Here is a 12,695-nt window from a genome sequence, read left to right as displayed (position 1 = left end):
ACATGATTACTGAAAGGTCACGATACTCCAGCGAGCTGATAGAATCACTCTATTCAGAACCTCTTTCTTTACTTTGCAGCAACTTGATAGCAAATGATGCTGTAATAGCCTGAAGCCCTTGAATCGAACGCAGAAATCTACAAGCTTTTCAAAATACCACATGGACTTTTTCAGTTTGCAAGAAGCAGAAAATAAATAAAAAAATAATATTAACTGAATATTTCTCCAACGGCACCATTCTGTGTTTATACCCTACAGTTTTCTGTCCTTTTTTTTTATTTTTTTGAACTGGCATTCCTTTGCTTCACTCAAACTTCTGTCATTCCATTATTCAGGTCTTCCTTCTTCAGCAGCACTTCAATAATTGAGCATCAGAGGCTCAAGGAGTACAAGCTGTACAACCTCTACAGCCAGGCCACGAGGATTTAAACTATTGACCACTTCTTTATGCAACACAGATAGTTGTTTAGGATGTGGAATTAAGCTGCTTTGTAAAAGCCTACCGTGTCAAAATGTTAGTTTAGTTCTAAAATAAAGATTAAACATGTTTTTGAGAAAAAAACAAATCCAAAAAATAATACCGTTTTTTTATTTTATTTCTTGTCAGGTCGCGTCACAGCACAGATTTGAATGTTTCTCGCTCCAGAACCCACAAGAGTCCCCGCCCCCAGTCACGCTCTCCTCTCAGCCGCAGGCCAAGGTGAGTAGACTTAAGTGAAATATTTAAGACCCACTCTGATGAAAAATGTGTTTTTAACATGTTCTTGTAGCATTTTCCTGATGATGGAAGACAAAGCGAAAGAAAATTGGGATTAAAACTGTGTTTTTGAGTATTTTTTTTATTCAAATTCCACTTATAGACTAGCTGGTCCACACACATCGTTGTTTTTTAAATGGATAATGGGAAGTGAATGTGGGCTCTGTACCAACTGTCCCGCCCACAACTCAGAGGGGAATTTATAATGAATAAATGCAGCTCTGCAGAAACTATGTCCTAGAAAACAGCACAGGTTTTTTTTTTGGCTAAAAATGGCATAATCGTAAATAAAAGACCACTGAGAATGCTTTTAAAATAGATCAAAATGATGATCAAATTGAGACTTTAGTATCCTCCTCAATACATGTGGTTAAAATTTGCTTTTCAGATATGAAACCAATGTAAAATATCCTGCAAATTTCTCCAGATTTCTGATGGTAGGAAGTGAAGTCAAACAAAAAGAGAGTCGATGAAAGAAAGAAAGTTTCCCCTGTCACCAGCAAAAACCGGAAAAAAGAAGTTTCCTCTCAGACAACTGCACCAGCACGGGGACTGTAGCAAAGCATTCAAAGGAAACATGTTTAATTGATCATGTTTTATAGGAACTAGTGACAGAGGGATCAAAATCCTGCAGCTTCTTATTCAAACTGCGTACTAAATTGATGCTTTGGCTTCGTCGTGAGGCATCTTCAACTGTCTGTAGTTTTTCCACGAGTCACTGTTTGAAGGGACGATTTGGTATGCAGAGAAGTACTGACAGCGCCTCGGCGCTCCGAGCTGATTTGGCACCCACGTGCCTAATGACACCCGACAAGCCAGAGAGTCGCACATCAGTAGAAAACTTAACGGACACGTCTTGTGCTGGTCCGGAGCGGTGGTGGTGAGGGGGGGAAAGAAAGTAGCACTTTTCCTTCTTGATGAATCCCTAACTAAGCAGAAAGTAATGACATGTGAAGTTGTGCTGACAGATGCAGCTGCCTGGCTCTTCCCGTTCGCCGGCGCTCCCGCGGGCCTCTCCTGCAGGCTCCGTAATCATAGCACCGGCGGAAAGACATCTTATTAACACGTCCATCTCCTTTGCTTTTGCAACAAACTTCTCAGCTATCGGGGAACAAGTCCTTGGTGGATACTAGCAATTGTTCTTCATAAGCGCGGACAGAAGTGTTGCATTTAAGGGACGGAAGGGGGGGGAAAGGAGGACGTTGATTGATGCCAGATATTTATCTTCTCCTCCACAGGTATGACAGCTATGAGGAGTACCAGCATGAGAGGCTGAAGAGGGAGGAGTACCGCCTGGATTACGAGAAGCGGGAGTTTGAAAGGGCTGAGCAGAGAGAAAAGCAACGGCAAAAAGCCATAGTGAGTCACACCCCACCACCATCACTGTTAGTTTTTTTTTCTTTTTCTCTTTGATGCTTGACTTCATCTTCCCGCACAAACACTGATAAAAGACCACATTTGATCACTGCCATGGCACAACCCACAGAAACCTCCCACAGACGCACACAGATTATTTAGGACGAGACAGCCTGCAGCCCCCTTCAATGTGCCAGAGCATCTCTCAGCTGAAACGCACAAAGTGAGTTCCTGAATGATTCAGGCTACAGGCCCTTCCTCTTTATCTCTGGGTTGGGTATTTTTAACATATCTGTCGACTGGAAACACTGTCGACTCCTATTAATCACGCCACGGGGTAAAGCGTTAAAATAGTGGGAAATAGAAAACTAGCAGAGCAAGAGGAAGATAAGCTAAAAAAGAAAAAAGGAAATGGCCATTGATTGTGTTGAGATCCTTCCCCTTCTTCTGTGTGCATTCCAAAATCCAGACTATCGCGTTTCTCCCTTATCGCCGCTCTCTTTGTCTCTGAGGACTTCCAGCGGGGCGAGGCTGCGACAACGTGTTGATAAAGCCCACATTAAATGATGCAGCAATGCAAACGTGGCTCGGCACGCACGCGTCTTCCAAGGAGTCAAACATTTATGAGCAGTCGAGCTGTCAGACGAGGTTTGGGAGGCCACGGATATGAAAGCCTCTGGCTCTGCCCCTCCCCGTCCATAGCTTCCCTCTTTGCACAAAAGCAGCCCTCAGGGTGCCGTCAAGAAAAGACCACCTATTTATCACTTGTCAGCAACAAAACCTCTTATTCAGCAAATGCATTTATTTAGTCTCAAGCAGTACAAAAAAAACAAACAAACACAGCGAATGGAAAAAGCACAACGGTAATCCGGAGTTAAATTGTATTGTTCTCAGCTACAATATAAGCCGAATGAGCAAAGGTGAACTTTGAGTTTAACACAAGGCAACTCATTTACATACATGCTCCTGCTATTCTCAAAGCAGCATTCAAAGCTGCTACAGGCCTCAGTGGACTTGCCCTAGTAATGGCAAGTAAATGAATGAATAAATAAACAATAGTAGAGGTAGACGATGGCCCCAGGACTCAACTATATTATATGATTAGCCAATGCAATTAAAATGCTCAAAAGCAATAACTGCAGCCCGGTGCAGGTGGCTTCTAAATTATTCTAACATGACTCTCAGGTCGGTTCATGGAAATCTGGGTTTTTTTCTACTCATAATGATGTCCTACTCCAATCATCTTTTGAATCTTCTTGTAAAATGTTCCCAGCGGTGTTTTAAATATGATTCTGCACTTTTTAGCCAAAATCCAAAAACTTGCAACGTTTTTTTTAGGATACAGTTTCTGCAGAGCGGCAAGAGTTTGTTAGAAATTCACCTCTGAGTTGTTGGTTCAAAAAGTAAGCCCACCTCCACCTCCACTTCCCGTCATCCATCTGTTTGCACTCTCTCCAGTCTGCGTCTACAAGTGGATGCATCAGAATGCAGCAGAGCAGGGAGCTTGTGGCCCGCCGTCTGTAGCTTCTACGTCACAACAAGCTTTTTCCAACAGTATTTTTGCCTTTTTCTGATTCCCAATGATAAAGAAATACTCAGTAATTAACATATGCCCTCTATTATCAGAAGAAATGCCAAAAGAACATGTTAAAAACACAAAAAACACAATTTTATTTCAGAGTGGGTCCTTAACAAACCATCAGAGCAGTTTCTATGTTGTGGGCCTGTAAAAATGAAAAGGTTTTCTGGCTTTAAACTGAGTCCCCATCCTGCTTTTTTAAGACTCACATAAGGAGGATTCTTCAAAAAGGAGCTCCAAACTTTACAGGGGGCATTATTTGATCAAAGGTTCTGCTTCTGCTTGGTGAGCTGAACAGAGACAGAAGAAAACCACTATGAATGTAGAGTGACGGGGCGTTCGTATTCAGAAACTGTTCCAGTAAAAACAGACTTTTTATTTTTTTGCTATTTTTTTATTTTTTCAAAAAGAGCTCAACAATTACAGAACAATTCTATTTTCATTCAAGGATTTCAAAAACCATGTTTTGAAAACAAACGAAGGTGGCCCTGAAGTGCAAATCACATCATCAAATCACTTAATGCAAAAACATAATAAAGATCACAATGACAATTATAAGAGGAAAATGAATAATACAAACAAGGAACATTGCATTTTAATAATTAAAATACAATTCCTGAAACAAAAAAACAAACAAAAATCAGGAAAAAAGGTACTTTCCTGAAATCAAAACAGGTACGTATTATGGGACATCACTGATTAGATGAAGAAGAGGTAAAGCAGAAGGATGTTTTACCTGAACTGTGGTAAAGAGTTGAGCACCAAACTTTCACAGTGGGTGTGGCCAGAAGCTTAAAGAAATATCTTCTGTTGGATGATAGTTCTATACCAAATAAACATCATCATCCAGTCAGTGATGTCCCATAATTCCGACCTCTTCCAATTTCTCAGTTTGTTTTCTTTTTTAACATTTCATTTTGATTTCTGGAAATTGCTTTGGTTTCCTGAAATGTTTTTTTTATATTTTGATTCATATTTTGGAATTTCATTTTTTGGGTTTTTTTTACGTTATATTTTCAGGATTTTTGTTTTGATTTCTATAATGCAATATTATATGTTTTCCTTTTTAATTTTGTGGTATGTTTTTGCCTTGAGTGATCTGTTGATGTGTTTTGCCCTTCAGGGCCACTGGACACTTTCGTAAAACAGACATTTTTTCTTTCAAAAATAGCTCACAAATAAATAAATGCGCGAATAAGTAAAAAACAGATAAAAATAGACATTTAAGAAAAAGTCGGCCTAGTTAAAAGACAGACAGGCAGTGAAATAGTTCCTTAAAATCAGCATCAGTTTCACAGATGTGATGAGAAGAAAAAAACCTTTGCTTCTGGTCTGTTGTCACTTCTCATAAACAGGAGGAGAGGAGGGTGGTGTATGTGGGGCGACTGAGGTCCGACTGCACCCGGACCGAGTTGAAGCGCCGCTTTGAAGTCTTCGGAGAAATTGAAGAATGTGCAGTGAACTTGAGGGATGATGGGTAAGGCCCGAGGACTTTGCATGCGTGTGGTTTTGCATGATAATTTATAGGGCGGGGGGGCGGGGATCAGGTATTCTTAATGTCTAGATTGCACTGGAGCAAAACTGTCTGCTGTAACAACAAAACTTTCGGGCAAGGAGCATCTCCTGCGCCCAAAGACACGCTTTCATTGATTCTCTTTTGCATATAAATAGCATGATCTTCGTCAAAGACGAGCCCTTCTGTTGAGTCACTGCCGTCCCGCAGCTACGCTGACAATCTAATTCTTCTCTCCTGGACCAGGGACAATTTTGGCTTCATCACCTACCGCTATACTTGTGACGCCTTTGCCGCCCTTGAGAACGGACACACCTTACGCAGGCCAAACGATCCTCAGTTCGAGCTGTGCTTCGGTGGACAAAAGCAGTTCTGCAAATCACATTACACAGACTTGGGTAGGTGTGGCGCCGGCTGGTCTTTCCGCCAGCTTCCTGCGAACGTCTGTTCTGTGTGTTGGTTTCTCTTGAGGCCTGTTGTTGGGAAAAAATGAAAGTTAGAGATGATACTTTGTGATAAAAAGAAATATAGATGACTCTGTTTTGTGCTTCAGATGAATGATTTCTACATTAAGAGTAGGATGCCAGAAGGAAGGCTGCTCTTCAAAGCATTAGCACCACTGTATGTACTTATAGATGCCATTTACCGTTGGGAATTTATATTTAACACTTTGCTACATAAGATTAATCGAGTTATGGGGACAGAACATCTTTAGATGTTGCAACGCGGATAATGTGCATTACTGTTCCACCAGGAATCTTTGAGATGTAGTGGTGGAAATCATAATCCACAAGAGATTGGTGGTATTTGTGCCTTCTGATGAAATTTTACTTTGTAGTACTGACTGATTTACTAGTTTGCTAAATTCTCAGTAGTTATAAATAAAAGGACATAAAAGCCAAAAATTTCTCTAGTCTTAATGATAAAAATGAAGGTTTATTTGGCCAACTAAGATATTCATCAAACGTGAGTCTACTTTACCTTTGAGGAAGTCCACTTTATCTGAACCCATTTTGCTCAGGACAAAGCCACAACAACCAAAGTATTCACTTGACAACCAGGCAGTCTCCACTAGAATTGATGATCCTAAGAGACAGAATTTCAAATGAGATCAAACCCCTGAAGATAAAAATTAGTTTTTATTTGATCCTAAAATTCTGTTTATCTCAGCTTATTTTATTTTTTTAGAACGCCTATTCAATAAGCCCTTAGTCACAACTGTCCATATGGTGGATATAGCCTGTAAAGTAATATTGTTCATGCACAATTTTTATATGAGCATGCTGCATGCATGTCTCTGGGCGTAGTGAACACTTAAACAACACGTAAAGTGAATTAGATAAGACGCAGGTGTGTTGGACAGTTTTGTTTTTTTTCCACCCTTCTAAACCCTGTGTACTGTACAAGTGCGTACTCCTTACGTGCGGCCTGAGAGAGTAGTTCGTATGGACATCCTACAGGGATCCCTCGGGTAATTACATATCACCTGGACTACTTGTGCATGCAGCATTTGCACCAGTATACACACTTTACCGGACTACAGTTTGGTGTAACGACAGCATTACTCGTATGTTATAAGTGCGTGCAACTTACATTATCCTTACAAATACTAGACGACACACTTACCACATGCAAGGATGCCCCGCCTTCTTGTCATGTTTTAACATTTACCTTTAGCCATTTCCATTGCACCAGAGGTCTTTCATCCTTTTCAGTTTTTAAACTGTATTGTTTGTCTAAAGTGATCAAATGCAAACTATGTAATAAATCACTGGAGTGAAGACAGACATGTTTTAAATTGTATTCACTGTCGCAAAGGAGTATTTAAGCACACGATACAAATCCATTTATTTTCATTTTGTCCTCTTGGTAGGCACGTCTCCAAGTAAAGAGGATTTTCTCATGAGGTTTATTCAGACTTGACACTGATGTGTTTCCACCAGTCTAATGGAAATCTTCCAGAGGATTCAGATATAGAAGGACCCTTATGGCAGATTTACAGTAGACTATTACTTCTTAGTTACTGAATTGGCCAGACATGTACAACTCTGAAGTAAAATCCAACTACCCGTATTTTCCGGACTATAAGTCTCCCTTTTTTTCATAGTTTGGCAAGGGGTGTGACTTATACTCCGCAGCGTCTTATATTAGAACTAAATTGAAATAAATACATTGTTAACCCTCCTGTTATGTTCATTTGTGAGGAACAGAGATGATGTTCCTGGGTCAATTTGATGTATGAGGTAAGTTAGGTGTCAAGAGTATGTTAAGTGACTCAGAGAATCAGCAAACCTTTTTTTACAGTAAGATCTTGAAGGCTAAAAACATAATATTCTATTTTCCAATGATTTCATAGATTCAGAAATGCAATAAAAATGACAACTGTTTCTACAAATACAGGATGAAAACAGAGTATTAGTTGGCCAATGATGCTTCCTTGAAAGGAATAAATAAATAAGTATGAGAGAGAATTACTGTGAAATTATGAGATAAACAGTCTGCTATGATTGTGCCATGTGAGGTTGTGCAAGTTATTAGTTCTTGGTCTCAGATTTTGTCAAATAAATTTCCAGTCAAAATGCGACTTATAGTCCAGTGCGACTTATCTGTGTTTTTTTCTACTTAATAATGCATTTTTGGGCTGGTGCGACTTATACTCCGGAGCGACTTATAGTCCGGAAAATACGGTAGGTTGGAGGAAGTGATAGATTTGATAAATAATGCAAGCAAATCAGTGACATAAAGGCTTTTTCTTCTGGCGTGATGCTCACATTTGACATAAAGATGACACCAAGTATTCTCTTCCCATTTGTCTTTTTCGCAATTATTAAAGCCGATATAAAATGCCCCATTATTTCAGGTATTTGTGCAGCCACAAAAGATCATCTTCTCCAAATAATGGATGATGGCTCTTAATATAGGCTCTGATGTTGGCATTTCATCAGTAGTATGTGAGGTCAGACATTTAAAATGTACAGTTTGGTGAAGGTCAATGGTTATCTTGCAAGACAAAGTGCACTTTTTTCCAATAAATGAAGCTGTAGCAACACGTTTTTTAAGTACGTGCTTAAAACCGTTAGCCTTTTTAAAGAGTATGTGACACAGAGAAACTGTTGCTAATCCTAAAGCCTTGAGGACAGACATTATACTCGGACTGACTAATCCATCTCATGAAATAGTAAGGCGTCTTTCAGCTGCCTCTTTGTCAGAAACAGGCTATCTCAGTCGCCACTATACTGATAGCATACGATAAAAAGATTGAGAGGAGCGTTTTTGAACAGCGTGGTGTCCAAACCTCTTTTTATCCTTTCTTTTTTTTCTGAGACACTGTCCATTACTTTTAAGCAGAGCACCTGGGTATTTTTCATCCCTCAAGGTGTGCGACGAGACACAATCCAGCCCTCGGCCATTGCATTAGATCACAACTGGCGTCTCCTGGCTGCCATGGTCATTCCCATTTCTCAAAGGTTGTGGAGTGTGCTGCTGGGCCCTGTAGGGGCCCCATTTGTGAAGCTGTCTGTTGGCTCAGATAAGACACTCTTTATGCATTATCACGTTGATCAAGAAAAACGGGACACATGAAAGACGGACAGACTCTGCAACGCAGTTTCACACCACTTCTTTTTACACCAACACTGCATCTGGAATTCCTTACCCTTTACTTCATACGTTTATATTGCCTCTATAATATATATGCATGTTTTGTTCTGAGTAAATACATTTTATACATTGAGAGTTAAAGGATTTTTTTAAGCTACAGGCACATCTAGGCTGCTACAACGGAGACTTCCCAGCTGTCAGGACTACTCTTTGCGATCACCCACCCTGCTTGTTTTTCAGCTACCCCAGCCTTACTGGCTGCTGATTAGCTGATTCAGGGTATTTAAGGTTCTGATTGACTGAACACATGTGATTCAAGGAATCAACAAGCAAGAAGGACAGGGAAGGCTGGCAAACAAGAATCAGAGTTTGGCTTTTCGACTGTCATTTAAGGATGGTGCTGAGATGTATACAACCTTGGCTCATTATAGTCAAGTTGACATCTGAGCCGAGCCATTACTTCCTCATTTTTCAAGTATTATTCAGTTTTAACAGTGTTTTGAGGGCCATTGTCTTGTTGCTTTATACATAAAGGGCTAAGCATTAAGGACATAGCCTAAAATCTCATTTTATATTATTAATGGTTAGTGGGTTACCATGTTTTCCACACTATATGGCGCATTGGATTATGAGGTGCACTGCCAATGAATAGTTTATTTTTGAACACAAAGAATATGAGGCTCATTAAGCGAGACAAAAGAATCAGAGATAAGTTCGTACGTAAGGGAGACTACATTAACTTTATTCACGATAGTTGTAGAAGTTGTTTGCCACACACTACACGTTAGCATCATTAGAAGGGTAAACCATGTTTTTAGTATTAACAATATCGGTAACTCCAAGAAAAAAAGAAAAGGCCTCTTGTGTTGGACACATTTTACTGTTACAACAGGCGGTTATGAGTCTTCTGACACACAAGGTGTATATTTTGATAAACCCCTTTTGTAATTTAGGCTAAACTTTATTTTTTATATTGATTGTATTTGTATCCGTTTTTTGTTGGACCGGGCAGAAAAGAAGAAGGAAGAAGAGAGACGGATGTCAGTCCCTCTCAAACATCCCTCACCAGTCAGGGAATTTAGTCAGTTAGTTCAGTTATTTTTTTTAATGGAAGCCCACAGTTAAAATGGTGGCCCAAAAGCTCGATGGACCAGGAAGCGTTTGCGAGATGGACATCAAGAGTGGAGAAAACTGATGGGGTTTGAATTTGGAAAGTTGGCATGCAGCAAATTATATTCATGCAACTTTGCTGCATGGGTTTCAGTTTTGCTATGTTTCCCCTAAATATCTCAGAGTTTGTGAACTAGAAAAAAAAAATCAAGATCAATTGGGGAGTCATGGAGACTCAACTGTTCTTTTTTTATATCCAAGATGTGCTAGCCTGGAAGGCCTCTCAACAGGGGCAAAGACGCAGCAAAAAGATTACCTCCTCCCCACTTGCCCCCAACTTTTGAGTCAATATTAGTAAAATAAACAACAAAGATTAACAAATCATTAATTATAGTTCTTTGAACTCCATATTAGAAGTGCATATTTCTCTCAAGAATTATCATCGTTAGCATTATCTTTTAGGAATTTCTATAAATTTTTTTTTTTTTGCTACTGCTTTATACTAGTTAAAAATGTTCTAGCCCCCGCCGCTGCCCCTCAAATGTCAAGCTTCCTTTGCTTGTTTTATTGCAAACTACTTGAAATGGTTATTTCATGAATTTTGACATTTTAAACCCTAACCAAGGCTTTTGGGATAAACTTGTTTGTGAATTGTTTTGTTTTTATTTTCCATTATGGTAATTACATACATGTAAAAACAAATAGTAATAGTAATAGAGTGAAGCATTAAAATAGAACTTTATCTTCTAGAACAGGTTCAAAAAGCCTGCTTTGTTTTCCAGAGGTTGCTGCTCAGGCATGCAGTTATTTATTGACATATTTTTTTAGCATGTCGTTATTGGTTCACATGACACCAACTCACGCATAACGGCTAACCCTTTAAGTCTGACAGCTATACCGGCTTGTGCATTAACCTGCAATTTCTGTCAACTTTTCAATTTCCTGTTAATGATTTTGGGGAAGTTTGATACTGCTGCACGTACTGTAGAGTCAAAGACAAATACTTTTGTGTGTCAGGAGAACGCCGTGGCTTAATAACAGCATAGAAACTGTCCGATTAACACCGGAGCTACACATGACCGGGCACTGATAGCAAGGGCAGGATATTCCGTGAACTCGGTTCACTCGGAATTCCAGGGTGAACCGTATGCTTTTCTGCCCTTTCAGGGAAACACCGTTCTGCTTAACACTAACCACCCTGCTTGTCCTTTCCAGACTCCCATACGGATGACTTTGATCCAGCCTCCACGAAAAGCAAGTATGACTCCATGGATTTTGACAGTTTGCTGAGGGAGGCTCAGTGCAGCCTGCGAAGGTAGTAACCAGTCGAGTGGCGTCTGCTGTCTGTCGCAAAGAGGGACTCTGTATACCTCACTCTTGTTTCTCGCTCCTTTGATGATGAGACGAGACTACCAGAAGTTCTACGCTCTGTCATAGAGTATGTAAGAATAAGTCTATAGACCTATATCATTATAAATGAATATATTGAAAATGAAGTTTACATGAACATAGCTGCTCAAGAGCTGCAAAGGGACATCTCATTCTGGGAGAGCCAGTGGAACCTGAAAACATGGTGCACGGGGTTTGATGCACTCTACTGCTGTAGAACCACCAGTGAAAGAAGAAAAAAAAGGACTTTTTATTTGTTTTTTTCCAAGCACTACAGTACCCACAATCTTTTTTGTGGGGGAAGACAAGCAGCTTGTTTAGCCAGATTATTTTTCTTTGCTGTTAATTTATATATATATATATATATATATATATATATATATATATATATATATATATATATATATATATATATATATATATATATTCCTTTGGAATCCGCTGTTTGGAATCTTGGAATCTGGTTGTTACATTACAAGCAAAGAGTATGAAGAGTTGTTCATTGGAGGAAAAATTCTCAAGGTAAAATTGTTCTCTACATTTAAGGAGAAATGTAGCCGTGTATTTACAAATAATAAAAAAAAGAATATTTTTATTTTATGTACATATGAAAGTTCTTTATTTGTTACAGCTATGCACTGTAAAACACAGCCTTTTTTAAAATGAAGAGAAAATTTCTTAATTCAGAATGTTGATCTGTAGTAGTTACAATACTGTAAAACATATTGTACACCTACATGATGTTTAGAAGACATGCTATGATTGTAGAAATGGGGAAAAGAAAAAAAAACGTCATGTCTGATTGCTCAGTTTTGGGGGAGCATATGAACAAGTGTCTTTTTTACGTTATTTTCTTGGAGAAAAGAAAATTCAACCATTTTTAAAGTTTGTTAATCAGTGTTTGTGTTATGTTTTTGCATAAAAAAAAATGTAAAATGCATTTTTAACATGTTTTTCATGATTGTAAAAAAAAAACAAAGGTTACTCCATCTTTCCCCACACTTGTAATTAAGTTCTCTACTCAAACAATCAGAATATATGCAGTAATATATATATATATATATATATATATAGTTTGATTTAGTCTATGGATTTTTTGATTTATTGCCTGTAAAAGACAATTTTGCTGTCAAGTATTTTCAATCAGTACAAACATATTTATGTATTTATTTCAAATCTAAATATTTATGGTCCCCATTTTTATGGTGTACCTCATGAGATTTTATTCAGTTGTTGTTGTTTTTTTTGTTATTTATGTTATATGTCTTGATTTGTTATTTAACTTGCAATCACTAGACAGGGTGTACAGTAAATGATTTGGTTGGGATAGTATTACTTTCTATGCCTTTCGAAACAGTGAAAACATTCAGCTAATCAGTTTGGCCCTTGGA

General features: G+C 38.7%; 1 protein-coding gene across 3 annotated transcripts in view; it reads left to right on the top strand.

Moving 5' to 3' along the window:
* ppargc1a (PPARG coactivator 1 alpha) overlaps positions 1-11,535 on the top strand; it is a 46,534-nt gene extending 34,999 nt beyond the window's left edge. For all 3 annotated transcript variants that reach the window (XM_023965807.1, XM_023965806.1, XM_023965808.1), the window contains exons 9-13: positions 608-700; positions 1,996-2,116; positions 5,048-5,169; positions 5,452-5,603; positions 11,131-11,535. In XM_023965807.1, the coding sequence (XP_023821575.1) occupies positions 608-700; positions 1,996-2,116; positions 5,048-5,169; positions 5,452-5,603; positions 11,131-11,234 (592 nt within the window). In that variant the 3' untranslated portion in view covers positions 11,235-11,535. The remainder of the gene's footprint in view (positions 1-607; positions 701-1,995; positions 2,117-5,047; positions 5,170-5,451; positions 5,604-11,130) is intronic.
* The last annotated feature ends 1,160 nt before the right edge of the window (positions 11,536-12,695 follow it).

The sequence above is a fragment of the Oryzias latipes genome, chromosome 18 (assembly GCF_002234675.1).
Source record: "Oryzias latipes chromosome 18, ASM223467v1".
In the NCBI taxonomy this organism is placed as follows: Eukaryota; Metazoa; Chordata; class Actinopteri; order Beloniformes; family Adrianichthyidae; genus Oryzias; species Oryzias latipes.
The sequence above is the reverse complement of the archived record's forward strand: the minus strand, read 5'-3'. Positions and strand labels throughout refer to the sequence as shown.